General features: G+C 44.7%; 1 protein-coding gene across 9 annotated transcripts in view; it reads right to left on the reverse strand.

The window, feature by feature from the left end:
• Positions 1–17,846, reverse strand: part of fbrsl1 (fibrosin-like 1) — a 288,815-nt gene that overhangs the window by 14,211 nt on the left and 256,758 nt on the right. For all 9 annotated transcript variants that reach the window (XM_085293337.1, XM_085293336.1, XM_085293335.1 and 6 more), the window contains 2 exons: positions 1,780–2,182; positions 893–1,152 (listed from right to left, as the gene is read on the reverse strand). In XM_085293337.1, coding sequence (XP_085149463.1) covers positions 893–1,152; positions 1,780–2,182 — 663 coding nt within the window. The remainder of the gene's footprint in view (positions 1–892; positions 1,153–1,779; positions 2,183–17,846) is intronic.

The raw sequence follows: 17,846 nt of genomic DNA on the forward strand, positions 1-17,846 counted from the left end.
CACTGATACTGGCACCGATATCGGATGATTTAAAATCCGATAGCCAGTACACAAACCATAAACAGATATCCCTAGCATTCATCATGTGTGGTTATTTATGAGTCCTTACTAAGACTCATTATTTGTGGATTGCTGTGACTCTGCTCACATCAGCTGGTTGTTGTGGTATTCCAAAACTGTGTTGCCAATACAGTTTTGGAATACCTGTCTCTGGTTAACAAACTATGAAGTATTAACACTCATAACATGGTGTTAACAGTATTTCTATCATCTCGTCTTTACTTGAATTTTAATTTATCAGCTGTTATAAATTTATCGATATACCAGCAAATAGTTAATAGATCAGCACCACTGGTATATTGGTTCTATTTAAAATACTGAGATCTGGACAAACTAAACTTCTAAGAAAGGGCTAAATCCCTCACATGTCTTCACTTAGGAATAAATGCGTTGTAGAATAACTCAATAGCCTTTTTATTTAAAAAGAAAAAGTAAAGAATGAGCACTTACCAGATCAGCAAATGGTGCATAAACACTTGACTTGTTTCAAACAATGTAACATTTTTGTGCCATTAATGGTATAAAAATCCTCGACTAACTGTAGTAGGTTAAACAATATTTGCCAGGTTAGTATTTTATGCATCTATAAATCCTATTTTTAAACAACTGCAATTGCAGCATGAACACAGTTGTACAGCTAAGTGTAACTTATCTAATGATAAAATGTCCTGTAGAACCGCAACAGTGTTTGCAGTTCTTTTGTTAATCTCAAGAATAAATAATGAATCAAAAATGTTCATGTAAAACATTTTGCTCCCTCTGAAGTTGTTTTTCTTTGGACTTTGCGTCTCCGCTAAAGCTACCGTGCAGCATTTAAGGTGCGCAGCTTTACCTGGGTAGGGGGTGCCGGCGGGGTGCCCGGGCACCACTAAACTGTTGGTCGGTAAGGTCGGTGGCGGCGGCAGTGTGGCTGGGGTTGCAAACATGGCCGAATGGCGATGGGCTGGGCTCCGTAGGGAGGAATAGTGCGAGGTAGAAAGGTTGGCTATGGAGAGAGGCAATGCAGGGGCCGAGGACGGAAGCCCACTCAGGTGGTGGTGAGGGGACGGGGGTAAATGCTGTTTGGGAAGACCCACTGGACTGCTGCTGTGGCTAAAGATTTAATGGGGTACAAAAAAAATGCAATCACTATTAGCATCATTTACGATGTTAATACAAACTGTACATACATATCCACATACTGTGATGCTTTTTCTTGTAGGTATCTCGCTGTAAGTTCAGCTTACTTTGACCAAATAAGATTGATTTTCTAATAATGCTTCTTATATTGAATTAAAAGAGGTGAGGGCACAATCTGAAAAGGTGAAATGGGAAATCATGCTGTGTGCACTGCAGTGTTGCCCGATGAAAACAGTAAATCTGACAGCTGGTTATTGTGAGGGAGGAAAAATCAATATCCACATGAAAACAGTCAATACTGTGTGGAATATAGAATTGTCTATTGGACTAGATCATATTAATTTGGAAGTTCTGGCAGGTTATATCGTCTTTACTAGAGTGGTAGGAAACACAAGGAAAGTGTTAGCGTCTGCCAGACAACACTGTGAACAGGTACAAAAGGTGAGACGGTGAAAGTGAAGACAGTACTGGGTACTGAATTTCTGTTTGCTTTCTGGTAGTGTGCAGCGCTGAGGTTGGTGAATATGGCACTAACACAGCTGAACCGTGTGGTTTCTTTAGCAGGTTTATACTCATAATTCTTAGCCCCAGTAAAAATACCTGATTTCGTGGAGGCTGCTATACGGCAACGGGTGGTGCACTGGCCGTGCGTGGTGCTGTCGGGGCAGAACACGAGGCTCCTGGTGCGAGTGTGGGTGAGGAGGGTGGGGGTGGGGGTGGGGCGGTGCCCTCAACAGGGGAGGTGTAGGGACGGGCGGTGGAAGTTGCAGCTCCTTTTTAACACTGAGAGGAGGCGGGGTGGGAAGCCGTAACCTAGGAGGCTCTGAGGGTGCCGCCGCTGCAGCAGGGGCAGGGGAGCCCGTAGGTGCCGAAGCCGGGGTGGGGCTGGACACGGGAGGTGCAAAAGGCACCTCACTGTTGCTCTGCTCCTGGCTGCGCTGGAGACCGGAGACTTTGGCTGAGCTACAAGTCTTGGACTCAGGACTCTCATTCGTTGGCACACCTGAAATGGGGAAAAAACAGTTAAAATTTAAGGAGAAGCATGTTAAACTTCATCTTCGTTTGCCTCAGTAACATCTAACACATGAAAAAACTGCTCCCTCTCTGCCTTTTTAATGTTGTCCCAGTGTCTTCTGCCCAAGGTTCCTCTTGTTTCCCTCTCCCTAGGTTCCATTAAGTGTTTAATCAGGTCATTTTCATGCTTGACTATAATCAGATGATCCAATTTCTTTCCGCGATCCAGTCAGTATGAATAAATCACAGCTAATTAAAGTTAAATGTCGGCCCCCATTCAGGGCTTTGCTGAGCACACAATCTGGCATGAAATAATTATGTTTCAATTGTGTTGTGAGGAGAGATCGTGGCCCCTTATCTTGGCCTCTCTGGCATCTTTCTATCTTTCCTTCTTGTTCTTTCAGGGGATAGGGGAAACCACAGGAAAGCACTCTGAACCCATTTTTTACCATTCATCAGCGGCCTTTTCAACAGACAAGAAGCTTTTATAATCAGCATTCCACAGAACAACGACTTTTCGTACTTAGACTGTCGCAATTTAATGACTATAATTATATGCTGTTGTAGCAGGCAAATAAAAGTGGGAGAAAAAGCAGCATCAAAGCAGTTATGAATCTTAATGAATAAGACGAGCCAGTTGGTGATCTTGTGCTTCTCCCAGAGTTAAATGCAAAGGAAAATGGCCCGCAAAGATTGTGAGCTTGAGGATACGCTTGTGTGACAACTGCAACAGCAAAATCACTGCTGTAGCTTCTGAGCTAATCAAAGCTGCTACTGCTGGTATTCATTTTAACTATGCACACATGCACAGAGATAGACAGGCAGACAGACAGCTTGGTGGTGCCCTCTTGGTGGCTCTAAGCTACGAGTGCTCAGATACAGCAGGGTTTCAGTCAAAATGAGAAGAGCTGGGAGCTGCTGTCAAACCAGTGAGAACTCAACATGCAGCCCACTAATGGAATATCCAGGCCCTATTAACAGCCTGCTTAATCTTTCAAGGATCCTAACACCCATAAAAAGGCCAATAAAAAGGCAAGGCAGGGCTTTTATTTATTTCTTTATTTGTTGAGCTCCCCTTCCATTTACTCCTTACATTTATAGGAGAACTGGGGCTGGCTATGGTGTCATAATTTTCAAATGAATTCCTGGGTCCAGGCCTATATAGACCTCCGGATTTATTGGGGTCTGGGACTTGGATTAAACTGTCAGACTCTCGGTGTTACGGGGACAGAGAAAGAGGAATACTCAATGGCAAAAACACAGAGGCGGGCACAGACAGACAGACAAACGGAGGAGAAGAAGCAAATATCCACAGTCAAAATGTCGCTGTTGGGTGATGTTGCCATGGCAACCAGTTTTCCCAGACATAATGCAAGGCGAGTGATACTGAAGGAAGTCTCACTACGACCATAGAGGGAAGGTAGGGGGGTGGGGGCTTCGCATTCTAAGCCAGGGCCACAGCGAGCGCCGGGTTATCTTAATGATGATTCTAATGGGCTCTAATGGAGGCAGCGATCGGCACAGACCAACACATCCCTCATTAAAATCCCTCTGAAAGCTCACTCACACTCACAAGCGCGCGCACACACACACACACACACACACACACACACACACACACACATATACGATTGCACGCACAATAAAACACACCCACACGTGCACACGAATGAATGGAACATGGACAAGTTTTTACTGTTGGCAAACACATGCAACTTCATTTTAGTGAAGGGCAGAACAAAGTGAGGAAAACCAGACCGGTTTGTTGGAGAAAGAAAAAGAGTTGCATTATCCAATAGATTTTTATTGTTTGCAAACTGACCTTTTTTTTAATAGGTTTATCTACCATTTTGAAAAATATACAATATGTATGCATGATAACTCTGACACCGTCATACTCCTTCATAAAACCCTATGCTGCGTGATATTTTTCTAGAACTTGCACTTCTGGATACTGGTAAGGTTTAAAGTCAGGGTGTGGCTGCTTTGACTGGCAGGTGTGCTACCAGAGGGAGCTGCAGCGGCTTTTTTTCCTGCTATTTTAAGTTAGCCAAAGGCTGGACTGCATCACTGTGTTTAAGCTGTTGGTGCCATTTGCAGAATTTTTAATTGAATTTAAAATTCAGTTTAATATGGCTTCTTGTGTGGCACACACAAGATAGTACTTTAGTTTTGCTGAGTAAAATACGTGCAGCCATACAGTTTGTAAATGTAGCTAGCTAACCATGCTTTCCAGCCTTAGCTGATAACTTAGCACTCTGCCATAAGAACAAAATGGCAGCGGCTAAAATGCTAGCACAGAAGCTTTGAAGTCCAAAAACGTCCACCACAAAAAAAAGACTTTTTGTTTGTTATGTTTTTTTGGTCCCATCAATGCAAAGCAACACTGCACAACTGTCAGCTGACTGTCATGCATTTCATTAAGCTGCAAAAACAAAACACAAAGTTGTTCCTCTTTTCCGCAGGATATGTAATATACTCCCTGAAATTACATACTGAGGAAAACAGTAGGCCAGCCACAGGCGATCATGTGAAACAAATGCCATACGAGTGCGCAAAAAAAGTGCTGTCCTGAAGCTCTGCCCTGCAAACCTGAGCAGATGGTCTGGGTGAGTCAGACAGGTTGGAGGGCAGCCCAGTGGTGGGGGTGGCACCCCTCTCCCCTTAGCTGGGTTAGTGCACTGGGGGGTGGGGGGGCGCAGGGACATTCCCTAGGGGGGTGTTGGCAAGTCTGCTCACCAGATGACATCTCATCCCAGTATTGATCTTTTTATAGTTGTTCTCGTGGAGTTGCTTACTCGAGGGAATTGGGCCTCGCCCTGTGTGCACGTGCCTCAGTGTGCTATACCGTGGGTTGGGGAGTGGAAGGGGTGGAGCGTAGGGATGCAGGGACTAAGGTAGCAGACGGACAACAAGCCACTGGGATTTGTTGGTAATAACTGATGTGTCCAGAGGGGAATCTGAGGTGAACATGGTGTCGCTACACAGCTGTTCCTGCCTTCGATACCCTTAACTTGTGACCCTGTGTGTCCCTATGGAACATCTGGAGAGCTGTCACTGATCTGGTCCTCTGTGGCCTTTACGCAGCCAGATGGCCCAGATTGGAATGGCTTGGACCAGTCTGGAATTGCTTGGCCCTTAGCTGGACTGTGGCTTGCTGGTGCATGGCATACTCCCCGTGAGCAAGAGATTCCTTTAAGGTGTCTTGGCACTAGAAACCCAGAAGAAAAGCCTTGCACACATTTCCTCATCTTTAGAAATCATTTACTTTGAAGCTTGTTTAACTACTTTATTTTAAATACACACCTGGCTACCTGCAAATGGCCCCTGCAACCTCATGAATGAAACAAGGGCTCTAGAGAAAATTCTCATTTGGTTTCCAACTAAAACCCTCAGCAAGCTAATGCTGTGCATGCAAATGAGTGTGTTACATAAATTACCTGCTCACGGCTGACACTGATACCAGTATATACAACAGCCAGGGAAACAGAACCTGTATGCAAAAAGCCCTTTCAGATTAGATACGAGAATATGCAAAGTATCCCAATGATAAGGGGATGTCGGGGGCTTAGGGCCACTGGGTGTTCTCATTTACTAGGCAAACACTGCGGTTCACTCCCTTCATGGCTTTGCCAAAGCATAAACAGTCAGGGCAGTGATAAAATAAGGACATGAACAGACAGATATTTAAATAAAGCAGCATATCCGCCGAAAGACGTTGGAGGTTGCAGACAGTATGTGAGGATGCATACTGCCTTGATGCGTCTCCCGCTGGCTTTGGCTGACAGGATATTCTGCTGCTCTTGACGGTTGAGCTCACAATGATTTGGTTTTTGTACCTCTCTAGACAAGCAATCTGCACAGAGCCAAGGCTTAGCTCATGAGTGAGTGACTGTGGAAGATGGCTATAACAGATACTGGCAGAAGGCAGGAAACCGCAGTCTTGCCAATCAACACTTCGTTGCCGTGAGGTATTCAGTCATAGGAAACAGGCGGGGTGATTTCAACAAAATGATTTTGTACGAGAGGAACAGAAGGGCTGAGCAGTGTTGAATCATTGTGCTAATAATAAAATCATAGGAGAAATTTGCAACGGCTTGCTTTGCCTCACACTATTTAATCTGCCTCGAGCATCTCCAAACTGGTAACGAGGGGAGCCAAGGCGACATTTTTGCAAATCTCTGGGACATGTAAATGGGGGGGGTGGAGGGTGGGTGTAAGAGGAGAAAGCTGGCCAAGATAGCTAAAGAGTGGGGACAGCTGACACGTTTCAATTATTTCTCTCTGTCTCTTTGCCGCGGCTCACCAAGGAGTGAATGGCACCAGAATGGGGATGGGTGTTAAGCTGTAACACGTTTACAGTCAAAGCACAGGCATAAATCGACAACCTAATGTTCATTTCACAGAGCTGGCAGCTCAAACTGAGAGATGAATCAGTTTTTCCTGCGCATATCACATCCCAATTCAATCTCGAGCCATATGGTGCAGGACACATATGCCAGTCATCCCTTATGGCACATATGCCATCGTTGTGGATGCGAGGCAAACGAGTACATCTTTAAATTGGAGGGAAAAGAGTGAGTGTGGAAACAACAGAGGTTGAGATGTTGACTGTCTAAACCCTTTTATATCTTGCACGGTCCAGCGGAGCTCCAAAAGCAATGTTAAACTGTCATTAACCCCTGGCTATAATGTGTTGCTGCAAAGCAAGGCGTCTCCACGCTCGCACTTCCTTTTCTGTCAGGATCCTCCCTCCCCCAAGATGTGTCTAGCAGAGCTCATGTGCTTTGGGAAAGCCATCAGTCTCAGCTCCTTATGAACACTGCTGGGTCATCTAAGGTCAGTGCCACTGGGCTCTCCGAAATAAAAGGGTAGACATCTTGGAACTTTCAACAGAAAAACTCAAGTCTAATGGCTCCTCTGACACGGCCCACCCTGCCAGCCTAAAATCTGACCCCTTTCACTGTCACTGACCCATCCCCAACCTCTGTGACCCCTTTTCCCCTTTGGGCCGCAGTGGACAGGCAGCCAACACGGGGAGAACGGGAGGGGTAACTTGAACTTTGAGGCTAGATTTTGTCTTGAAAAGAGAAGGGGGGCCTTCAGGAGTTATTTGCGCGACGCTGAAAGCACTAGCCTTATCATTTCATTAATTAGCATGACACGCCTGCCTGATGGACTTGAACGCCGCAGCGGCAGCTGTCTCAATTGATTATAGCAGTGGACGTGGTGCCGCAATTATCGAGGTGACTGGAGACAACGGCTGCCACTACTAATAAAGGACTTAACTCCTGCTTCCCACATCACAGCTCAGCGGTGGGAGGACAGCGGCAGCCTCCCTGTGTCTCCCATACCTTAAAGACCTTTTCAGAATCTCTCTACAGGCTTCTGTGGAGCTCAGTGTGGGCTGTAGTTCTTGAGCAGCGTGTCAGCTTTACTTAAGCTTCCATACTGCCTGAACAGTATCACTTTGGTGCCCCGCAGGAAAGCATCCTCTATTAGCCTACCAGCTGGCTCATAATCCGCAGAGAATGGAGGGGAAGGAGGTAGGAATGAAAGAGAGGACGAGAAGGAATGTAGGAGACACAAAGACAAGGAGCTTTTTGCCAGGAAGCTTCAAGTCCAAGCAGAAATGGAGGGAGTGAGTGTGCAGCAGTGTAAACAGACCCACTGTTTCCCAGCTTCATTTCATGTATGAACGTGCATGAAGCCCACATGCATCTAAGTGGATATAATATTATCTTTCAGTGCCGTACTGATTACTTCTCAATGGGATGGAAACGGTTGGGTGAAAATCCTTCAACAAATCTTAAGTGGCATGACAGTAGGCTGAAAGAGCCAGCATGTTTTTCTTTACCTCCTCCTCCATCTCCCTTTTCACTCCTCACCCTGAAAGCAAAGCAACAACTGGAAGCTGACAGCTCCTAACCATTCACCATACCTCATTCACTGTTGTGACATATGCAGCCGTTGCAGTTTAGTGCAGAGAAAGGGGTGGGGCAAACATCCTTGCAGACAGATCACGTTTCCAGTGCATTTTTTTGAGATAAAGTGGATGAGTATTGCAAGCTGTGCTTTAACTTGAGATAGTGCCTGAGCTACTCACCTGCTTCATGCAAATAAAGCATCTTTTTTGAAAAAAAAAAGAAGATTAATAATACCCTTTGACAACCAAAAATGTGGAGACAACTAATGTTCTAAAGTCTTGGTATCACATTAGTGGGAATGGCTAAAAACAAATATCCATTCATCAGTGACAGCCAGATAGCAAGACCATCCATCAGACAGCACTTTTCTTTGTCTTTTCATGCTTACACGTTGATACTGCTTCTCTAAACATTCAAGACACTATCGATGCTCTAGCTGTACTCGTACAGCATGCCACAGGAATTTAAAACCAAAACACTGTTGCATTTACGGTCATATGCAACCAGTTGCAACATAACTACTGCTCCAAGTTTAACATTTCAAAGTAAATAATGTGTCATGTACTTTTTTCAGTGCAGAAAATTGACATTTTCCAAATGCACTGGTGAAGTCATACACTGTTAGTGCCATAAACTTCAAACTAGCTACACGCAGCTGTTTGGCATTTTGATGCTATAATGACTGAAAATGCTAGTTTATCAAAAATATTGTTTGATAACTAAAACCAACTTCTACACTCTTATGCCAGTTGATAAGTCAGTATCACTACAATAATCTTCAGCGTAAATGAAATCTGGTCCTAAGATCCCAGCGGAGTATCTGTCTAAAGATAGTGAGCTTCAGCAGCAGCCCCCCCGGCGGGGACACACTGTCCACTATAGAGTCACTGGTGTCATGTCGGTGCCACTTCTATAGGAGGATCCCACTGCTGCACGGCTCCTGTAGTGCTGCTGGGTATTTAGGCTTACAGATGGAGACGCAGCAGCTGCTGAGGACGGCACTAGTGCTGCCATTTTGCCTTGTTAAAGACTACATGCCAAAAGAGCCGTACTCCGATGAGCTACAAACCTTTTCTTCCTATAATAGTCAGAGCTTGTAATATCTGAAAGCCAATACTTAAAAAAACAAAACAAAAAACCACCTAAGTCTAGTCTCGAGCGTCGTTTTTCTTTTTTTTTGCTTTTTGGGTGGGGGGGTCGATAAATTACACATCAAGGCTTGATGACACACTTAAAGGACTGGAGTAGAGATGTTTGAAATAGCTCTCATTCACAGCTTAGTTAGACAAACACACAAAAGCCTTCTCAAAAGCACTACCCTCCTTCTCCCCACTGCCGCCACAACAAGAGTGACAATTGGAGGGTGTATTAGGTTCACAAACATTCGCTGTCCTTCCTTGCACCTCATTCATCATTCTTGATTAGAGGCCAAGGAAGAGGGATAAAGTGACCCAGACCGGGGGGAGAAAGAGGAAAAGAGAGGTTAGTTAATAAGGCAGAGGGGAGGGAAGAGGGAGCAGAGGGTACAGAATCGTGTCAAGTAAACGAATGGAGACAAGGCCTGGATACTGACCTTTGAGGCTGCTGCTAACCTAAACCCAGCATCGTCTGCACCTAAACCCATGCCACGCATGCAAGTGGGTGCCAACAAACACACACGCGCACACACACACACACACACACACACACACACACACACACACACACACACACACAGTGAAGAATTGATTTGTTTGGAGTGTGAAGGCAGCGTGTCAGATTGGGGAAATGTGTGAATGTGAGTATGTCTGTGAGGAGAGGGGTGGTGCACGGTAAAACGGGAGCGAAATTGGACTCTGAAATGAGCCAAATCACTCGCAAGATGAAACAGACGACACCAGGGGAAGGAAAAAAGAAAAAGAACAGAGAAAAGAAAACAACACAGGGCCCCAGAAAAGTGTTGAGCAAGGTTTGCTGGCACAAAAAGGCAAAAAACCAAACCAAACAGGCTTTCTTTCTGCTCGACATATTTCAGACAGAATATGACAAAAGCAACACTGACGGAGTTGGAGGAATCAAAATCAAACCGCCAAGTGTGTCTGACTGTTTCATGAATCCATGTCGAAGTGGAGGCGCCACACCACATCAAACCCTGTAAATTCTCCTGAAAGCCTCCTCGCTCCCTTTAGCAGCCAGCGCTTAGATTATTGTGTGCAGCTAAAAGGTAAGTGCTGGGAGTGTCACACTTGAGAGTGTGTTTTAAGCACCATAAAGTATCAAGACCCAGATGGCTCATCGTCCCTGAAAAACATGACCACTCTACCTCGGCTGTAGTGGCACCTGCTACCAGGATTAGGCCGGCGCTACACCAGCCCGACACACTAATACAGTGTGCCACAGCTGATAAGGAGCCCGAGGCACTTGTCTGCACAGTTGATGAGTCAATAACTGTATCATTAGTGATAGAGATAACCATATATTGATCTTTTCCAAAAACACAGGCAGGCGTGATGTTGATGCAATTGGTCACAGTTAGGCTTTAACAGATGTGCTCTTTGGAAAGTAAATATCAGTGCTGATAACACTGGGCTGACTCTGCAGATCGCTTGTAATAGGTTGCGCTACCAGTTGTTTTTAAGATTACATTTCTGTACTAATAATGCCAAGATATTCACAAATTTGTCAAGTATTTCAATATTTTGACATGGTCACTCTTATAACTGTTAAAATATAGTGTAAACGGGACATTTACAATATTTTTGACTCCATATGTTTGTTTGTTTTAGTCTTTGCTTGGTTTAAAGTTCACAGTGATCTCACAGTTTAGTCCCTCAGTTAATACAAAGTCTGGAACAATGAGTTTTGGTGACCTTTGAAGCCATCTTTATGGGCGGGGCTTTGTACCTGATATGAACAAATTAGGATAGCTCCACTTCTTGAAACCAGGCAATTTAAAACTTTGGCCATGTTTAAGGTGAATATTTACCCCTGAAAATTTACATAAATATGAACCAAAAAGGAAAGAAAAAATTATTTTATTCATTATTTTTAAAATAGCTCTGATACACGATTTAATCACCCAATTCTTGTTGATGATAATCTAGGAAATAATCTGCTATACAGTACATGTTAAATCAGAGAAACAGCATTATACAAAGGTGGGAAATCTGATCTTAACAAAAGGAAAATGTCAGCAACACTACATATATCAGCCTAACCCCAGTCGATACTGCTGGTAGTCCTCTGTACACATCTCTCCGTGGGTTGTGTGACATTGGAACAATCTCTCTTGCTCTTTCCCAAAGCAAACAACAGTGAAATCCCAGTCCTGCTGCTCAACCTTCAACACAGCAGTACTAACCCAACAGCCAGAAAGGCTGGAGCCCATGCTCAGCTGAATGGGGTATTAGAGTCAGTCAGAGGTCATTAGGGGCCCCACCACCAGGGCCCAGTGCAGGGAATTCACCGGTAGCCAAAAACAACAGCCAAACAGATGACCGCTTGAATATTGGAGGAGACCACACTGTTCATGTTCCTTTTTTTTAACCTCCTCTGAACTGTCCAAAACGCAGGGCGCTCTGTCTCAGTGAATTACTCCCTGTCTGTTAACAAACACTGGGACGATTAATGCTGCTCTTTCCTGGTGAAATGCACAAGCAAACACAAGCCTGTTCTCAGGAGTGCGTATCGGGTTACATCTTTCACCATGTGTTGAGTTCTAGGCTAATAGCTAGGCTCACCTCTCCAGACCCAACCCTCACTCAAGCTAGCCCGAGCCTGTGGTTTTACTTGTAGACACAGTGGCTCTGATAAGCCACTGACAGAAACATGGGTACTAATATGCTACCAGTGAAAAGGTAAGGGGCTATGAATACCGAACAAACACTGGAGGCGGACCACCCATCTGGTTATACTCGGGAAATACGTTATACAGCAGGACGATACTTCTGTTGGATTTGGGATCGTGTTTACTGGGTTCACCTCTTTTCACCCCTAAATTCTCTGGCACATTCTTCTGATACTTGGACGTCCTTCGTCTCTCATGGAATCTGGAGCATTTTACATCCGTTTTGTTCCTGTTGATGGTTTTTCCATCTTTATAAAGCTGTGTGAACTGATCCCAATGCATTACAAGCATGTTCGTAATATCCATCTAGGCTGCTGAATGTCCCCCTGCCAGCGATTGTACATTATCCAAGTGTCATGTTTGGCCACAATCGCCTACCATCTGGCTTTGTCAGTGAGTGTTACAGCCTCATCTGCAAACAACATTGGCTCTGAACCTCTCAGCACAGATGAGCTTAAAATGCACATAGCGAAGAACTGGGATCTTCAAACAAATAAAGGGTGGGGTGTGGGGATGTGGGGAGGGGAGGACCCACTCTCGCTAGCAGAATGACTGGAGTTGAAGGATTAAAAACAAGAAAACCTGCAAGTGATCACAGGCGACACGCTTTACATTTCAGGCCTGACAGCTGTGATAAGACGCTGGTCATGTATTCTCATAAGTAAACAATGAAAACGCCTTCCACGATGCAGCTGGCTGTTGTTTTGGTGGAGGAGGAGGATTAAGATTAGATAGAAGATGTGATGAGAGCTGCTGCTGCTGTATGGACTTATCCTCTTTATATTCTTCTCTTCCTCTGGAAAAAAAAACAACAGCCACAAAAACCACTGAGCCTACATCCATTTATTATGTTTTTTCTCTTTTGAGACAAGACTCGACCTGAGCCGTGCTAGTTGGCCATCGGGGGACGCATCAGACCAAAGTATGACTACTGCGGTTAGCTTCAGCATGCTAGTTTGCTGCTGCTTAAATTAAATTCTCTGCAGGGTCTGAATGTTAACATTTATATAATAAATCAACCAGTTTTGTCAAAACAATGGCAATTTTTTTGTTTTAGCAAGTATACACAATGCTATGTGTGTGTAGCTGAGGTACAATAGTTTATCTGATCTGAAGAGACAACACTGAAAAGCTGTTCTTTGTACTGAACCCCAAAGGTATTTGGGGGATTTCGAGGCTGTAATGTTAAGTACACTGAAATTTGCACTATTTTCACTCTGACTTAACATGTAAGATGAGAAACAGCGTCTGTCCGCGTTCAAGCCAAAACGCAGACAACGTATCCTAAAATTCCCTCGTGGCCTTTAGTGATTTTGTAATTGCTCCCACTCCACAGCTAAAGCTGAATCCATACTCGGTCAATGAACGCAGAGGCACACAATGGAGCCTAGTCATACAGCGTTCAACGTGACTTCCATTTTCTCTCACAATAGCCGATCACCACCCATGGGTTGACTGACACAGATGACAGGGAGCGATAGGACTGACTGACAGGTGTCAAGCATCCTGACGTGTCACGGCTGACACACACAAGAGAGAGTTTCTGTTTCAAGAATGAAACTTAACCAGCAGTTATCAAATGCTCTAAAGGAAGGCAGAGTTAATATTCATGCCCGCTGGGCGATTTGCACAGAGCAGACGCTTTTCTAATGGACATAACAGAGGCCGCAGAGTGCACAGGGGGTTTAATGACATACCAGAAATGACTTTACAAGGCAGCTAATTGCCACGCATACAAAATCAAGACAGTCTTTGAAAACAGGCAGCTCGTAAAAGGCGATACAGTCTGATTTCACTGGCTGAATGATGCGAAACCAAACCAAATTCCATCCAGTCAGCTTTTTAAGGTGCCAGACCACAGAGGGCTTGTGGGTAATGTGGACTGGTCCCTTTGACTGTCTGCGACTCTACATGAATAGTACATGACTGTGTAATCATAATTTAAAAAGCCATAAATATTGAAGAAGAATTAAAATAATTTATGGAACAGCGCAGTGTGACAGGATGTATGCGTGTGTTGGAGCGTTTTGTCTCCTTCCACTTCCCTCTTGCAGTGTCCGCTGAACGATGGGCAGCAGCGGTGCAAACTGGGAATTCTGTAATTGCTTTTTCTGTCCCTGAAGCAGACCTTCCTGCTTTAAATCAAAAAAGGCAATCTCTGTCAGTAATGGCTCAATTAATAATTAAACACGTGTCTTATCTCCGCTGAGCTCCCCCTATTTATTTTCATCTTTCCGACAAGGATAGCTGCACAAACAGCATTAACACTATCAATAAAGGGAACATTAATATCGCCCTTTTCTCTGAAAACAAATCACTCATAAGCTGCCCTATGGCTGTTTACAGAAATAGCCCACAGACTGATAAGGAAACAAGTCATGTTTTGATTTTATTCCCCTGAACTCAGAGTGCCAGCTAATCTCTCTGCTTTCTGTATCCTGCTCTGAGTTCATGCTTTTTAATATTTAAAACAAATCCAGAGACATGTAAGCTTCTCTTCAAGCTCAACAAGTGAAAGAGGTGTAAGGGACGGCTCGTTTTCAAACATGAAAGTATGGGGGCGATACCAGAAACTGTTATTTCAACAGCAGGAATATCGGTCTTGCGGATAAAGAAAACATTTCCTGTCTGGAATTAGTCAACAAATCAATTTAGGTACTCGACGTGAGCTTCGCCAGGCTTAGATTCCACAGCGGTGATGGCTGCTTTTCAATTCCAGAGCTTGCTGATCTGGATGGAGCCTTTGCAGCCCTTATGCTTCCCAGCGTCACGTCTGCCCTGCAGTCATCTAGCCTGCCTGTTAGCCAGTCAGCCACACTCTCTATCTAACTCCACTATATCCTGATTCAACGGGGGCGAAAAGCTGATTAGCTGGTCAGAGGGTCAACCTCCATTTATTATTTAATGGGTGAGAGCCTGCAAACAGTCAGGCTGGCCGCCGAGGTTAGTGATACATTACACTGACCTGGCCAGAGGAGAGCTGCTCAGGCGAACACAAACATGCTCTCTCATCTACTTCACTATGCCTGAGCCGCCCTCAATCCCCTGCCCCTGACCTTGCTGCTCCCTTTCCAATCACCCATCCTTCCTCCCTTCTCCGGCATTCAGAATGCAGCAGGTGAGAGACTGTTTCATTTTTATGTAAGTTTTCACTGTAGGAGCGGGCCTTTTGCTCTGTCTGGCCGAGGCAAGAGGAGGAGGCGGAGGTAGAAGAGACCATAGCTCTTTTATTGACATGCAGCAAACATCAGTGGTGGAACAAAGGCCACTCAGCACCTATTGAGAGAGCAGGCCTGCAGACAGGGTGGTTGATTAGCGATTCGACACAGGGACCTGGACTGTGTAGCACATAATGAGAGCTTAGGGAGCAAGCCATGAGCCGATGGGGGAAGGAGGTAGCGGGCGGGCTGCGGATAGAAAAGGGAAGAGGCAGGGCTCCACCACAAGGAATTGATTTCCTTCAAAAACAGACGGATGTATGAGTAAAAATGCGCCAAAGGAAAAAAAAAAAGCAAAAAAAAAAAAAGGAGGCAAGGGTAGGGGTACATCCTAAATCCTTAAGCTACAGCAGTGGTAATGTGTTTATATATAAACAGTTAGAGGATAAGCCCTAAATCCACTGCCAAGCTAAATGGTTTATGAATCTTTTTTTGTTTGTTTATTTCTATGTCAATTAACCAAATTGGTCCGACATCCCTGATGAGCAAGAGATCAAAAGTGAGTTAATGCTGCATGTCCAAAAGCGTCTTTCTCCCCGAACATTACGTTAACCTCATCTTCACCTCTCACGTTGCCGCAGAGAGATGTTAGCCGAGATGTGCATCACGGCAGTTTGTGTGTGTGTGTGTTTTCTTCTCTTCCCCTACACGCTCTCCTCTTCCTTTGTTCCACTGGTCTAATCCAGTATGTGTGGGCCGGTAAGTTTAATGGAAACAATTTATTAAGTCCGGCTTAAAATGCCATCTGCAGCTAAGCCTCCCAAAGCCGCTAAGCTCCTGGTTTCGCCCCAGAGCTTGCTGTGTTCACGCTTACTGTAATGCTCTGTTTAAAATGAGCACAACGGGTCAAAATTAATCAGGATTACAAGGGCACAAATCCACTTCAGAAATGGGTTTTCTACCAATCTTTCGCCTGCTATCCCAAGATGCCCCAGGTTTCTCTGGTGGATGGCACACAGCGTGGGTTTACAATCACTCTGTGGCAGGTAGCATCTAGCTAAGACAATAAGGCATCAGTGAAAACTAGGAAGCAATCAAAGAAGGTATATACACTATACTTACTGCTCTAAAACCCACAGATGCTACATTCAGCACAGTCGGTGCACATTCCTCAGTGTTCCTCTCAGATATTTCTAGCTGCTGACAGCTAGGTGATAACTCCCCGGCACATCCATATGCCCGGCATTCTGAAATGTCATGAGAAGGCCTACCAGTGAGGTGTTTATCTGTGCTCTGTGGAGGTGCCCTGCGAATGCTCAGCAGCTACATTTAGATTCTCATTTGCCTTCAAGCAAGCGACAACGGTAAACTATGACCTGCGATTCAATAAGAGCAGCCCTGAGTGGAGAACGAGTTCTTTTACTTAAACATGCCATCCTCCAGGAAATCAATAATTTGCAGGAGGTTTAAGACAGCAAATAAACAAAAACCAATACGTGTTAGATAATGCTTGACCTCTGCTGCACCTTCCTACATCATAACCAGCAACACAGGCAGACATTCAGTGCAACTTCTTGCTAGCTCTTGGGTAACAACACCCAAAGAGAATTGCAGTGTGTGCTCTGTTATTACAGATACTATTCACTTGTGCTATTACCAGTAGTGTCAGCTTACATCTATAACAGGCTGTCAACATGCTAGAAATGCAGAGATGATGAAAAGTAAATATGAGGGAAAGACGGCGAGGGTGTCTGGGTTTTGCACAAAACCCTGTCCTGTGTGCATAATTACAGCGCTCTGCCATCAGTGATTACAATGTTGGTCTTTCTTCTCCTCTATTAACCCTGAACCGTTTCATTAACATGACAGACTGTGGGCCTGTGTACAATTTGGAGTTAACCTCGACTGTTTGTACACGTAATCGCAAAATAAAGTTCAGAAAGGAGCACGACACTGAAGAGCGAGGAAGAGGTGAAAGTAAGAGAAACACTCATTATCTAGCAATTTGTGGAAGCCAAACATCATCACAGCATTACATATTTATGTGTGCCATAATGTTTCGGTGTGTGTGTGCCTGAGTGGGGTTGCGTGCACACAGAAATCTGTCTGAGAGTCTTCCAGCCAACAGCTCGACAGGCCTGGTGATCAGTCCTATAGGATCGGTAATGGGACACATACTCTCCATTCTAAACCAGAGGAAAACAGCCTGTGGGCTGCTTTGTATTGCACACACATTATACGTACACAGAGGAAAAACCAGCCTAGGTCTGAAACAAACACTGTCCTAGAATCCATTACAGCTGGACAACAACTGTGGAATGGGCGATGAGGCTGGCTGGCAGCTCTGCAATTTTAGCGTGATAACTTCTTCCTCACTGTCACCAAATCACTTCATCAAACTGCTGAATTTCTCTGTCGTCTCTCCCTTTCTAACCTCTAATTCTAATCTGGTGTCCTTCGTTTGCATCGCCCAAACAGAATCTGGTTGATCTGTGTGATAATCAGGAGCCTCTGATTGGATTGTCGGGATGTAATTCCGTGGACCTAATCCTCAGCTCTGTGTGAACATTAGCCAGATCCACAGAGGTCTTTCTACACTGGCTAAAATGGAAAATATCAAGTACGCACATGCCTGCGCAGTTCTATAGGGTAGAGTCTGCTTATATGCAGCCATGTTCTGCATAAACATAAAAGTAAGTCAACACCCTGACAGCTGACAACAGCAGTATTTCAACAGCCTGG

The sequence above is a fragment of the Mchenga conophoros genome, linkage group LG12, assembly GCF_057382185.1.
Source record: "Mchenga conophoros isolate Kocher_MC1m ecotype Shallow Benthic linkage group LG12, M_conophoros_male_GT1.1, whole genome shotgun sequence".
Lineage (NCBI taxonomy): Eukaryota > Metazoa > Chordata > Actinopteri > Cichliformes > Cichlidae > Mchenga > Mchenga conophoros.